This window comes from Notolepis coatsorum, assembly GCF_963971535.1.
Source record: "Notolepis coatsorum genome assembly, chromosome: 2".
NCBI lineage: Eukaryota > Metazoa > Chordata > Actinopteri > Aulopiformes > Paralepididae > Notolepis > Notolepis coatsorum.
This window is the reverse complement of record NC_140166.1, coordinates 175,907,303-175,922,466: the sequence shown is the minus strand read 5'-3', so window position 1 is coordinate 175,922,466 and position 15,164 is coordinate 175,907,303. Positions and strand designations below refer to the sequence as shown.

Sequence of the window (15,164 nt, the reverse complement as noted above, 5' to 3'; positions counted from 1 at the left end):
ATAATTAAAATGTATTTGCTGGTGATTAGGGTTGCGGGAGGCTAATGTAACATTTGTCCAAACATCATCCCAGTCAAACTCAGTCTAATTCTGGAATGTCCCCTCGCCAGATTGTATCTAATGATACATTTATATGTGGATTTGATTAAGAGTGTATACAAATCTGAGACGAACCCAAAATGGTGTGGGTGCACGCCATGAGCCTTGAGCGTCTCTTAAGTCCTGAAACGCTCAAAGGCCATTTTTATCTTATATATCCTCCAGAGTATGAACTCCCCTCCTCTCCCATTGAGGAATATTAACAGGTTTGTGCCCAACAAGTATTTGCTGGTTATGAAAAATTGGAGAGTCGAGGTGCCATGGATATTTGACAGCACAAGACCTCTGAACGTTACACCATGTTTGAATTACGTGGGAAATGATCGGTCCATATCGTAATTAGCATTTTGATATGGGATATTGGAGTATACGACATCCTGTAGTCTTTGTGGTGAGACCGCTGCTGCTTCTACGGAGCACCAAGATACAGCAATTTCAGGGTCAAACCAGCTTATCAGAGGTCTCGGCGAAAAGGACCAGAAGTACAACTTAAAATCATGGATTGCCAAGCGCCCATCCTGTTTCCTACGTTGAGTGGTAGTTCTTTTGATTCTTGGGCATTTGTTATTCCAAATTAATTTAGATATCATAGTTTGTCTTGCGCCAGTGGTCTATTGGAGGAGGCAGGGGGAGCATTGAGCTAACAGAATTTATCCTAGGTAGTATGTTCATTTTGATTATGGATTATGGGCCTGTAATGAGTTAGGAAGGCTCGACCATCTATTCAGATCTTGGTGTATTTTATTATATGTACCTGTGAAGTTATATTTAGTTGTCTGATTTAGTGTGGGAGAAATCTCTATGCCCAAGTACTTAAAGTATACAACTATGGGGATGTCAGTCGGTAGTTGCACCGCTTTGGTAAACAAGCCGATTTGGGCCAGTTAATTTTGAAGCCTGATAATTTACCGAAATCATCAATTATATTCAGTAACTTTGTGGCTGAATGGGAGGGGTCTTTCATAAAAATGTGTAAATCATCCGCATAAAGAGCAATTTTGTGTGGTGTATCATTGATTATTATTATATTTCTTCTGTTTGCCTAATAAATTGGGCTAATGGTTCGAGGTAAAGCGCGAATAGTCCGGGGCTCAGAGGACAACCCTGTCTAGAACAGGGATTCCCAAACTTTTCAGACCGCGACCCAAAAATAACGGGGTCAGAGAGCCGCGACCCCCACTATTATAGGAGGTAAAAAATAAAAAAGAATAAAAAATGTAAATAAATATATATATATATATATATATATATATATATATTTTTTTTTTATATAAATGGAAATGTATGGTTGAAACATGCACACGTTCAAACGCACACACACTAATAAGCATTGGAGGCACTTTTTAAGCAGGGGGTCTGGGGGTCCCCCACCAGGACATTTCTTGTTACAAAGACTTCATTTACTGCATTCTGGTGCAGACATTTTTTTTTTATTTGTACCCTTTAAATGCCAGTGTTTGTGATGGCATCACAAATTATTGTTAAAAAAACAGGCTAGCATATATCCGATACCGATCGTTTTTGATTAATAAAAAAAATATATATATATAATTTTTTTTTTTTTTTTTATAAAATATATATATTATATAATTAGACTTGTACTTGTAGTTGTATTATCTGCGAGACAACGCCACCACGCAACAAGTCAAAATGCTCGCTATCTCCACTGTCTGTGTATACTCTGCTTTGATCAAATCACATTCGGCTCTGCAGATTTACCCTAGGCTCTGCAGATATACCCTACTCCCTCAGCTATCCCCGTTAGTGACTGCGACGCAAGCCGGGCTTCGAATATGCATCGAATGAGTGTTATAAGACATTGATATCAGGAGCTGTCTGTAGCTACTGCTAGCCGGAAATATAACGTTAAGACAACGCCTCAGTGAACTATTTAGTTGAATGGGACATTTCGCTTTGAACAGTGAGCTAAGCTAACGTGAGCTAAGCTAACGTGAGCTAACAGAGGTATCATACACTAGTACTAGATAACTAGACTATTGCTGGAGCATTTGTTGATATCAGGAGCTATCAGTAGCTAGCCGGCTAGATACCGTTCAGTTAGACAATGCCTCATCATGTATTAAACTAAAAGTGAATAGTTGACTGGGTCATTTTGTAACGGTAGCTAACGTTAGCTCATGGAGGTCCCGTCCCACTAGACTAGACTAGACCCGTGTTTACATGCGTGCGGGAGGAGCTGGAGGAGGAGCAGACGCGCAGCACTGTGTGCAGCTCCCGGTGTCTGAGACAGAACTCAGCGAGTGAGATCTGTTTTGACGATCGGCGAAAATAAAGCATTATCACCGATCGCATATTTATACTGATTATCGGCCGATAACGATCGGTGGCCGATCGATCGGGGCATCCCTAATTCTAACCCTTTAAATGCCAGTGTGTGTGATGGCATATATTTGCAATATATCAAATGCAAAGTAGATTTTTCTGGGGGGGATTATTACAGGCTAGCATGTGTCAATGATTAGCAACAACAGTTTTTTGTAAGGGTCCCCCCTACACCAATCACATGCGGCTCCTTTTGTGTGTGTGTGTGAGAGAGAGAGAGAGATAGTTCTCCAACTTGTGTGAGTTGCAGTGATCTCCTGGTTGTTCCCCACCTAGGTTATCTAACTATTGCGCTGCTGCAACTAGAAACACTGTCCTGGCCTGCTTCTAAGTTCAGTGGACTGACTGCAAAAAAAAAAATTGATTTTTTTTTTTTTTTATCATCTGGCGACCCAGTTGAATGCCCACCATCCACTTCAATGTTAGCGTTAATAACGCCTAATCTATGTTTTAAATTATGGCTATGTGTCTAATCTGCCCGTCGCTTATCAATTACTCGTCAACATTGTCGAAGCGGATTGTTTTTTTATCGGTTCATTTTCGTTTTATAGCATTTTGAAAAGCCATCGTTTTCAAGGAAAATATAAATGTTCCATGATAAAAGACGTTTACTGGAATATTCTAGAATACACAAAAACGTTGTCATTTTTCTGCCTATTTATGAATAGTTTTTAAATAAACGCTAGATTATTTTCCTCAAAGCGATCGCGCACACACACACACAGGGCAAACGCTAAGATCTCAGCGAATACAACTCTGATTATCCCAAGACTGGTAAAATAGATTCCTTACCTCAGATCAGATGTTCTCCAAAAAGATCATTCCAATTCCTGATCGCCATTCCAAAAATCGATCACTACTGTCAGGGTGTCCGCGGATCCTTAAAAAGTCTTAAAAGGTCTTAAATTTGTTTATCAATAATTAAGGCCTTAGTTTGTCTTAAAATGTCTTAAATCCATTTTCAGAGGTCTTAAAAATGTCATAGAAAGGAAAGATAAAATGCCATGTCATCTTATGTTTTATTATGAAATCTGGGGGAAAACGGTTAACGGGAGATAAGGTTTGACTTTTCATTGACCGTGTTGTAGAATCACGCAGACCGGAATGGGGCGGAACCAACACAACTCCTTGTGTAATGTGTTGGCCGGGGAACCAAGGGGGAACCCACTATGTATTTCTTCCTCCCACCCACCCCTCCTAATGTACAGTATCCTCCCATGTATGTTAGGATCTATGGGTAACAGTACTGTATATTTGCATATCGTATATGTCACAAATGTAACTGTACAGTACTATATACCTGTATGTCCCTATGCCCGGCATAAATGTCATGTATGTTGAGTATGTCATAAATGTCACTATGAATTGAAAATGGGGGACCCTGATGTAAACAAGACAAACGTCTTTCTCTGGTCTGCATCCCCTTAACAATTGTGTGTATTGAGCCGTACTGTATTGTACCCATTCTGCAATCTGTTAAACAAAGTATTCATTCATTCAACCAAAACCACAAAAACAAAACAACTGGATGAATGAATGAAAACTTTATTTAACAGATTGCAGAATGGGTACAATAATACAGTACGGCTCAATACACACAATTGTTAAGGGGATGCAGACCAGAGAAAGACGTGTGTCTTGTTTACATCAGGGTCCCCCATTTTCAATTATAGTGACATGACATTTATGACCTACTCAACATACATGACATCATGACATTTATGGCATAGGGACATACATGACATACAGGTATACTATATAGTACTGTAGTGTTACAATTGTGACATATACGATATGCAAATATACAGTACTGTTACCCAGAGATCCTAACAGAAAATATATACATATGATGGGGAGGAGACTGTACATTAGGAGAGGTTGGACATTTACAGTGCCCAGTTTCTAATTGCAGCCTCCCGTAGGTGCTCTTTAAGAGCGGTTTTGATTGTGGGCAGGGGTAAAGTGGGTTTTAGGAGTGAGGTTAAGCAGTAGTCTGACCAGTTTGTTTTGTGATGTTTGTAATCTTGTTTTTAGTGCCTTTGAGGTGCTTTGGTACCATGAGGTGCAAGCATAGTCATAGTACCCTTGAATGAGTGCTCCTGCCAGAGTCTTCAGGGTATTCTTGTTTACCAGAGAGGAGATCCGGTACAAGAATCTTGTTTGTTGGTTGACTTTTTTGATACCCTGGGGAGAGTGGTAATAGTTATGTGTTCTGACAGTGGCTGTTGCACTTGCTGCTTGGCCCCTGGTATATTTTGTATAGCTATATTTGCTATTTATGTTTGGTCACCCCTTTGTTGAAATTCATCCAATCCAATTACTCCTTTAAGTTCAAGATTTTTAAGTTTCCAAGTTATGTAAGGGATAATGTATGCCTACGAGGTCATTGTCGCAAAATAATTGACCGACACGGAGTTTAAAATACCGAGGCGCCGCGCCGAGGTGTTTTAAACGTAGTGAAGGTCAATTATTTTGCGACAATGACCGAGTAGGCTATACATTATCCCGCTTATTACATGGCTAACTTACTAACAATATACCTAATTCATTTGACAAATCGCAGTTGTTCTGTGGCTCTGTCAGCCCAAATAAAGTGATTATTATTATCGCGGGCAGCCTCTGGCTCCGCTGTCAGTGCAGCGCTATACATTATCCCGCTTATTACATGGCTAACTTACTAACAATATACCTAATTCATTTGACAAATCGCACTTGTTCTGTGGCTCTGTCAGCCCAAATAAAGTGATTATTATTAGAACCTCTGTGTTCTGGCTCCGCTGTGTTCTGGGTCCGCTCGTCGCTCCGCCCCCTGTCATCGCCGGCACGGCAGTGTCTAATTGCACTGAAACAGTGTGTCAGTGGGCTTGATTGCGAACAGCTGCGCTCTGCGGTCATTATTGAAAAATCTGCGGTCATTATTGAAAAATAATGACCGCAGTCGGGGGGCTGTTGACCAATCACAAGCAAGCATTTCGGCGAATGTGAAAACGCCATGTAATAAGTTTTAATAAACATCTTTGGACCAATGTGTCCCTAAACTTAAACTAATTGGCGTTGTTGCATGATTTTTGTTATTGTGAAATTGGTATTAAATTTAATTCTGAGTGGCATTAAAAAGTCTTAAAAAGCATTAAATCTGACTGGGCTAAACCTGCAGATACCCTGACTGTCTACTATCGATTGGCTACTGTGAATATATATTCCAGGCTGATTATCGTCCCGCGATCACTTCCATGTTGAGCATACGGCTTGCCAGCTCAGGGAGCCAGCTGGCCCCGCCTCTACATATCACTGATCCCAGGTCAGTCTAAGCCAGGGGTTCCCAAACTTTTCAGGCCGGGACCCAGAAAATAAGGCGTCAGAGAGCCGCGGCCCAATGCACATAGTCAGGCTTTTTTTCTTTTTTTTTTTGCCAGGCGACCGATTTTTTAAGCCAAATATCACTTCAATCCTATTAAGTTAGTTCAAGTTAGTTATTCATTTATATGTGCTATTTATGAGAGGGCTAACTTGTTGCAAAATAATAATGATAATAATAATAGCCTCATTAAAATACTATTGTTGCTTCGGTTGTTTTCAGCGTTTTATGTGCATAATCTGTTATTTAGTTTGAAATGTTCGTTGAAATAAGTAGATTTTTCTTTTTTGTTTATTTATTAAGTTAATATAAAACCATATAGTCACATTTTAGAATAGAATTTTAGAATACAACTAGAAACACTGTCCTGGCCTGCTTCTAAGTTCAGTGGCCTGACAAAAAAATTTTTTTTTTTTTGGATTTTTATTTATTTTTTATCATCTCGCGGCCCTCCCGTGGCTGCTCGCGGCCCACCTTTGGGTCGCGACCCCGACTTTGGGAACCACTGGTCTTTTTGGAAATCATCTCGCGGCCCTCCCGTGGCTGCTCGCGGCCCACCTTTGGGTCGCGACCCCGACTTTGGGAACCACTGGTCTTTTTGGAAATCATCTCGCGGCCCTCCCGTGGCTGCTCGCGGCCCACCTTTGGGTCGCGACCCCGACTTTGGGAACCACTGGTCTTTTTGGAAATCATCTCGCGGCCCTCCCGTGGCTGCTCGCGGCCCACCTTTGGGTCGCGACCCCGACTTTGGGAAAACACTCACAAAGCAAGAGGCTCAGCTGAAGAGATGGGCAGAACATTTCAGAGACATACTGAACAGACCCAAACCGACAGCGCTAGCCAACATCCATCCAGCGGTACACTCCCTACCGGTCAATACCAACAAGCCCAATAAACAAGAAAAAAAAAGGCCATTCAAAAACTGAAAAACAATAAAGCACCAGGACCTGACGGAATACCCCCAGAGGCCATAAAAGCAGACCCAGAAATGGCAACAACACTACTCTACAAACTCTTTGGACAGATCTGGTATGAAGAAAAGGTGCCAAGCGACTGGGCAGAGGGATACCTGGTGAAGCTCCCCAAAAAAGGCAACCTGAAGGACTGTAACAACTACAGGGGCATCATGTTCACATCTGTGCCAGGGAAGATTTTGAGCAGGATCATCCTGGAAAGACTGTCCAAAGAAGTGGACAAAGAATTCCGAGAAGAACAAGCAGGTTTCCGACAGGACAGATTATGTACAGATCACATTGCCACCCTCCGCATTATCATAGAACAGACCCTGGAATGGAACACATCTCTCCACCTCACATTCATCGACTTCCACAAAGCATTCGACAGTTTAGACAGAGACACTATATGGAAACTCATGGCACATTACGGTATCCCAACGAAGTTCATAACCATCATCCAACAGCTGTACCTAAAATCATCCTGCAGAGTAATACACAACGGCCAGCTCACAGACAGCTTTACAGTAGAGACAGGAGTCAGACAGGGCTGCCTACTGTCCCCTTTCCTCTTTCTTCTGGCAGTCGACTGGATCATGAAACAAACCACAGCCGAACAAAATCTGGGCATTCAGTGGACAATGTGGTCTCAATTAGAGAATTTGGACTTTGCCGACGACATAGTCCTCCTCTCACACACACAAACGCAAATGCAGACCAAACTCACAAAACGTGCCACAATTGCAGCTACCACAGGACTACACATCAATAAAGCAAAAACAAAGGAGATGAAGATGAAACACAATTTAGAAGAGGCCGTACAACTGGACGGAGAAGCACTGGACAAGGTGGACACCTTCACATACCTGGGAAGCATCGTGGGGAAGGACGGAGGCAGCGACAAAGACATCAAAGCAAGAATAGGGAAGGCAAGAACAGCATTTTTAATACTGAAGCAAACATGGAATTCAAACCACATCTCCACAAAGACCAAACTCCGCATCTTCAACACCAATGTCAAATCAGTTCTATTATATGGAGCAGAAACATGGAGAACCACAAAAGCAACCTCAAACAAACTGCAAACCTTTATAAACGGATGTTTACGACACATCCTGGGAATCTACTGGCCAAACACCATCACAAACGAACAGCTCTGGCAAACCACTCGAACAAGAACCACTTGAAACCCTATCAAACGCAGGAAATGGGGCTGGATTGGACACACCCTGAGAGAACCATCCTCCAACACAACCAGGCAGGCCTTAACCTGGAACCCACAGGGGAAGAGAAAGCCAGGAAGACCCAGAAACAGCTGGAGAAGGTCTGTCGAGGCGGATCTCAAGGAAAAAAGAACATCATGGAAGGAAGCAGAGAAAATCGCCCAACACCGAACCAGCTGGAGAGATTTCATGAATGACCTATGCTCCCCAAAGAGCAAAAGGGTTTAAGAGAAGAGCAGTACTGTCTATCTGTATGTTATGATGAATTGAGAATGAAGGACCCTGATGTAAACAAGACGAAAGTCTTTCTCTGGTCTGCATCCCCTTAACAATTGTGTGTATTGAGCTGTACTGTATTGTACCCATTCTGCAATCTGTTAATAAAATTTTCAATCAATCAATCCCTGAGCTCTCCGTAAATGTCAACACAAGTGAAAAGGTGAATGAAATCCCATTATGAACACTACTATTGCCGCCAAAACCCCAGTGAACACACCCACCACCTAGTGACAGTACAACTAACAACACCATAAACCATAGAGAATACTGAAACTTGCATATATAATAATAACTTTATTTGTATAGCACCTTTCATACAAGAATTGCAGCTCAAAGTGCTTTACAGCAGAAAAACTAAACTATTATATATATATATATTTTAGTCAACCAATAGTCGACTAACGGCAAATTTTGGCCAATCATAGTCGACCATCCAAATCCTTAGTCGGGGACAGCCCTAAAACGAGCATAAAAAGATGGCAGCAAAGTAAGGCAAATCAAGATTCAAGAGGTTTAATCGCCACATACATACACAAGACATATAGTGAAATGAAGGTGGCCATGCCCGCCTTCGATTGTGCAAAATACAATAGAATAAAATAGAATAGATAATAAAATAGACATGAATACAATACAATGCTAAGCTTACGAATTAAAAGGTAATGGGTCCTATGTACACTACTATACAATAGTCATACTATGTATACTAAACTATCCTAGCTATACTATACAGAACAGTTATGTTTTTTCCCCCCTTTAATGTGACCTTTTCGTTTGTTTAAAGTGACCTGTAGTGTGTTTGTGTGAGTTTTTCATATTAGGATCTAACATCCCAATATTGTACGATGCACGTCAGTGTTTATACTCCTCTGTTTAGCCCCTTGCAGCTCTTTTTGACAGCCTACATGTAGCTGCAACATAACTTTTACAATGAGTAACACCAGCTGACATTAGCAGTAGTCTATAGGCCTCTCTGTATACAGTTTGATTCAGTTTTAAAATAGGCAGTAATAAAAATAGACGGAGTAAAAAAGGCTCCTATATGGCTCCTACAAGTTATAAAGGCTTGTTTCAAGTTTATTATGTCACGTCCCTATCCTTTTACAATGTAGTGGAGTGACGTTTTTGTTTCTTGGCTCCTCGCCAAGACAACACAAGTAGTAAAAAAAAAAAAATTATTAAGAAGAACAAAATACACAGGCGGCTACGTGCCGTAGTGGGCAAGGCACTCGCCACGAATGACGGAGACGCTGGGCTTGCCTGTTCGAGCCCAGCGCTCCACATTGCTTTCAGTTTAGCTGGTCGTTCATACTAATACACATTGGCCGTATTAGGGGGTGGGAAACTGATGGGTGGGGATCGGGCGTTGTGGACAGCGACTCCTACAGGTCGGTTGGTGCGCCTGCGCAGTAGAATCAGGAAGTGTCGGGGGCAGCGTGAGCCTCCCACGCGTTACTCCTCGCCACAGAGATCAAGCTGCGCAGGTGAAAAGATGCGACTGCTGTTACCTCAAGTACCGGAGGGGACTTGTGCTATGTATGACTTAGTCCACATTGCAGCCGGCTTGTGGGAGGCAAGAAACAGCGTTCGTGACAGGGGAGGGTTGAATTGGATGATACGAAATTGGGATGGGAGAAAATATAGAAAATGGGAGAGTGGATAAAAAAAAGAACAAAATACAGTACCCAGTTTCAATTACTTCATATTTCTTTGAGTAAAAAAATAATAATAAGATTGACAATAGAAAATGGAATACACTTTAAATACATTGTAATGTAGTAAAAGAATGTGCAAAATGTTTGTACTGGCCATTTTTAAACGGCTTCCATAAGGCATAGAATTCACATTACTGCAGATAACTGCGTTCTTGTTGCATCTGATTAGTGGTCTTCTTCTGTAGCAGTTTTTTATTCAAGGCAATAACCAGAGGACAGAATGGACATGGTCCCACAAAGTCTCCGGCGATGATGTTGAGGCTGTCAGAGTGGTCCCCAGGTCTCTGCTTCTCCAGCCACTCTCTCAGACTCTCCCACTGGCTCATGGTCAGAGTCCTGAGGGACTGCTTAGGATGGCGGGCAACAAAACTCTTTTCAGCTGTCAGGTTCAGGCCAGAGACGAAGAAACCCTCTACATAAAACAACATGGAAAAGTTAACATCCTACAGTAGGTATCCTCGCTCACAAAGAGTCACTCTTCATTTGTTACATACACATTAGACATTAAGTACAATGGCAGTGAAATGTTTCTTCTGCTAGCCCCTCCCCCCAGATTGTGCAAGAAATCATAGATAAAAGAGAAACATGAAATAATGAATACAAAGATAAAGGATATGAGAGATAATGTATAAGTAAAGACTAGTCTCCATACAAAACTTTGAAAGTCCACAGCTTTCTGACAAAGCTTGGTTAGGCTCAGAAGCTATTGACAGTCTGTAGGATCTGGAAATATGTACTACAGAGAAATTATACTATTTCTCATTTTGCTGGAGACCCCATAGACTCCTTAAAGGAACACACCGTCATTATAGGAAATGCGCTTGCCGTCTTCTCCAGAGTCAGACAAGAAGATAGAAACCAATGTCCTCTCTGTGCGTTCAGTAGAAAGCTATCCAGCTGCAAGCTGGCCTAGTTTAGCACAAACAAATGGAAGCGGATACGGATCAGCTAGCCTAGCTGTTGGCCAAGAACACCTCTTCCGGAGTTTTAAGCTAGGCTAGCTGATCCATATTCCACTTCCATTAATTTGTGCTAGGCTAGGTTGCAGCCGGATAGCTTTTCTACTGAACGCACAGAGAGGAAATTAGCATATATCTTGTCTTACTCTGGAGAAGACCAAAAGTGCATTTCCCTAGGTTTTGCATTTTGGTTGCATTTTGTCCTTTATTTTGTATATTGGATATTTTGTATAGTGTTTGGTCTTTATTCTTTTTACTTTTTACTGTATGAAGCACAACCTCAGGGGGCTCATACAGAACCAAACATTTCACAATAAAACAAAACTTGAAACTTGAACTTGAAACAGGGTGTCCCTTGGACCACATGTTGGGAACCACTGTTGTAACTGAAACTCACCTGGACGCCCGAGTTCTTTCTGCCAGTCCAGGTAATTGCTCACTCCTTGCGCTGTGCGCTGGTTGGCCCACAAATAAGGGATGGCTGGCCAGAGCTCCTTATGTCTTGCAGCACACTGGCTATCATAGGACAGTAGTACCTGGTGACCAGATGCCCACAGTCTCCGTAGGGTCAGGACTGACTCCTATATGGGGACACAGGCAGACTCCGTAAGGCATTTCATATCCCTGGGTTGTGTAGCTAAACCTGAAAAGTGAGACAGACTTGGCTGATGACACGCAGGATCAAGCTAACCTTGTGAGGACAGAGTTTGGAGCCAAATAGTTTCATCAGTGAGAGAATGAATGTTTCATGCAGTTTGTCACTCAGTCCCTCAAAATGGCTGCAGGCAAGAATAACAAACTCCTTTGGGTGATCTTCCAACCATCTGGCAATAGACAGCAATGTCTCCTGTAAAGAATATAGTCATGAAGACTGACATTAGATTTATTTATGTAAATAACAACCCCCAAATTTAAGCATATTATTAAAATAAAGCAAGATAGACTACTCACCACAACTGTCAAATGTGTGTATATGACATGAGTAAAATACAGGTAGTTGGACGGGTCGTGAGGTTTGTGTGCAATGCGGAGATCAAAGAAACGAATTCCCATTGAAAGCTGCTCCACAATGCTTTTATCCTGAATTGAGAGAAACAATTGTTATTATATTATATAACTAACTCTCATACGCCATGTTTGTTCCAAAAATATCTGGCTCACATGATCATCACAAGTATGAAAACAGGTAGGGATGTCCCAATATCGCTATTGGGTACGATACTGTGCTTGTGTACTCTACCCGTAAAACGACTCTGATACTACTAGTCAGTGCCATGTTTGTTCAGGGAAACACAAAATAGAATTTTTTAATGTTTATTTTAAAATGTTTTTAAACACTTTTCATGACACAACAGCGTCATGTTGTATATTTAATTTGTTATTCAGAAAGTAAGGAACATCTGATAAACTAATGGTATTATTATAGCCTACACATATCGGTACTCTGTATCAGCAAGTACTCAAAAGTAAGTGCTGGGGAAAGAAAGTGGTATAGGGACACCCCTAAAAACCTAAGTTACTGCACCAGACTGTCTAAAGTAGCTTGACAGAAGTGGCCAGGCTACTCTTGCATTTAAAAAGTTTGCATTTTGTACTTTAGGTTGTACTTTAGTTTGTTATATTGTATATTTTTGTATAGTGTTTGGACTTTATTCTTTTTACTTTTTTACTGTGAAGCACATTCTCAGGGGGCTCATACAGAACCAAGCATTGTAATGTACATATACTGTATGTGACAAATAAAACTAAACTTGAAACTCATGCACCTTTCACCTTTCTTGCTTGTACAGTTGTACAGTGTTCCCCACCCACCCCTCCTACCCAACACCCACCCAACCACCTCCAATGTACAGCCCCCCCACCTACCCAACCTCCTCCAAATGTACAGTTTTTACGTCAAATGTATATTTTCTGGACTATTTTTGTATCACAAACAGTACTTTGCAAATCTGGTATGTCATAAATGTATAGATGTAGCAGACAGTACTGTCTATCTGTATGTCCTGATGAATTGAAAATGGGGGACCCTGATGTAAACAAGACTAACTGTACCCATTCTGCAATCTGTTAATAAAGTTTTCAATCAATCAATCTACTTTGCCCACGCTCCCTCACCTGTGTAGTGGCCCATCTAAAAATCGCAGGTCTCGTGAAGCAGTAGAATAATCCATCCAAGAGTCTGAAAGTGTCCGACTCAGACCTGAGCAAGGGCGAGTTTATATCCAGACAGTAGCTCATGGCATCGTGGCTCCCTAATACAAATAAAAAGCAATGTCGTGAAATGAATTAATCATGTTTATGTTTCGGTCAAATTAAACGTTTCACTGGAAAGATGTAGACAGCCAGACGTAGTATTAGCTATGGTGATCTGGTATTACAAAACGAGTCATTACCGGGTATAGCGAGACTTGATATGGGAATGTCCCACAGCTCCTCGGGTAAACGTGACATCCATTCGTCTAAATGTTGGTTATTAACATCCATTTGGGTAATCGTTCTTCAAACGGCCTGGAATGCGGAGGCGCACGAAAGAACAACTATAGCTAACTCACTATTTTTAAGTTAGTTACCATGAATGCCAGTTATATAAGTTATATATAACTACAGTACCGGTATATATTTATGCTCCGTCGAATACAGCACGTGTTATCGATCGATTCCAAATTGCAGGGCTAAGCCATCATCAGCAAAAGTAGACTTGATTTCCTGATTCCACGAGAACGTATACATCCATCAACTGACTCCGGAACAGTTGACTAGTTCACGGCCTCGAAAGTCTTGTGTGTTACGTATTCTTCACATAGGCAATAGGCTAAAGGGGTGTCCCTTCGTAAACAATGCCAGGTAGGAACTCAAACTACGTTGTCCCTAGTTTCACATTCAAGTTTTGTTTTATTTGTCACACATCCACATTCCACGAAACCGGTACGATTTGAGTCCCTCTGACATTTTAAAGTGTATTTTATCTATTGGGTCACCAAAATCTATTTAAAAAAAAGCTTTTTAAATATCACTTCAAATGTCCCCTTTAATAAATGTTAAAAACATTACATACATTTTATATGGGAAATTATCTTGTTTTCTCAGTTGACACCACCTATTTTGTCATGTCCCTCATGGCCTTCGTGTACTTGGGATATATACAATTTGAAAAAAGTCCATACATTTTGCCATTCACATAAACATCTATCTTCTGTGCTTTTTTGCTGGTAAATAAATGCATGATTTTTCAATAAAATCACATTATTTAGTTCCGTACCTCAGTAATCCTTAACTCTGTTACAAATCATTCTCCCCCATAAAAATAATGAGCTGAGCCTGATCCTTATGTGACATTATCACAATGAGCAGTTAAGAGTGTTACAAGTTATAAAAATGACTAGTTTGAGTGTCACAAGAGTTCGAAAATTACTATGTTGAGTGTCACAAGAGTTAGAAAATTACTATGTTGAGTGTCACAATAGTTATAAAATTACCAGATTTTGTGTTACAAGAGTTAGAAAATGACTATAGGTTGAGTGTCACAACACAAGAGTTCTATAATGACTGTTGAGTGTGTGGAATGTGGTGGAATAACTAACAGTATCTCTCCCACCATCCCAATTGTAATTCCCCCTCCCCCACAGACAGCTAGTCCTGTCTAGCCCCCCCCCCCCCCCCCATTCACACACCTTTTGTCAACCCCCCTCACCGAGACATTTACATTTAGTCATTTAGCTGACGCTTTTATCCAAAGCGACTTACAAGTTCTGTACGACAAGTCATCAGGAAGGGCACAACTCAGCTGAGTAACAATGTTCATCAAAGTGTTGAGTGCTACATGTAACGGGGAAGCCCGTGGGTATGTCCACAGTCACGGAAACAGGTGTGTTGACGAGTGACTGGCAGTGCGGGCTGGTAAATTAAACTCACTTCCCCATAACAGGGTTAACAGACGCATAGGTACGGTAGTTAGGAGTGAATTCTTAGTGCAGCGGCCTGTGTCGGCGGACGCGGGAGCCCCCTGTTCGACTCCCCATCGGGACATTAACATTTAACATCAAACACAACGCAGACCAGTATGATCCGTCACAGTGGTGCCCAGTGACCCGGATGTCCTGAGGGGCGTGAGTTTAGGGAGGTGAGTGTAACGGGGAAGCCTGTGGGTATGTCCACAGTCACGGAAACAGGTGTGTTGACGAGTGACTGGCAGTGCGGGCTGGTAAATTAAACTCACTTCCCCATAACAGGGTTAA

General features: G+C 41.5%; 1 protein-coding gene across 1 annotated transcript; it reads right to left on the bottom strand.

The window, feature by feature from the left end:
- Positions 1-8,656: 8,656 nt before the first annotated feature.
- plcxd1.2 (phospholipase C, X domain containing 1, tandem duplicate 2) lies at positions 8,657-13,658 on the bottom strand. Its single transcript, XM_084307307.1, has 6 exons — positions 13,323-13,658; positions 13,045-13,181; positions 11,881-12,009; positions 11,621-11,776; positions 11,327-11,510; positions 8,657-10,382 (listed from the first exon to the last, which is right to left on the bottom strand). The coding sequence occupies exons 1-6, from the start codon at positions 13,411-13,413 to the stop codon at positions 10,102-10,104; spliced, it is 978 nt and encodes a 325-aa protein (XP_084163433.1). The 5' UTR covers positions 13,414-13,658; the 3' UTR covers positions 8,657-10,101.
- Positions 13,659-15,164: the final 1,506 nt, after the last annotated feature.

Coding starts and splice junctions, on each gene's coding strand:
- plcxd1.2 (XM_084307307.1), bottom strand. CDS start 13,413: ATGGATGTTAATAACCAACATTTAGACGAATGGATGTCACGTTTACCC. Junction 13,182..13,322: donor ATCAAGTCTCGCTATACCCG/GTAATGACTCGT, acceptor TATTTGTATTAG/GGAGCCACGATGCCATGAGC. Junction 10,383..11,326: donor GAAAGAACTCGGGCGTCCAG/GTGAGTTTCAGT, acceptor TGTTTTATGTAG/AGGGTTTCTTCGTCTCTGGC.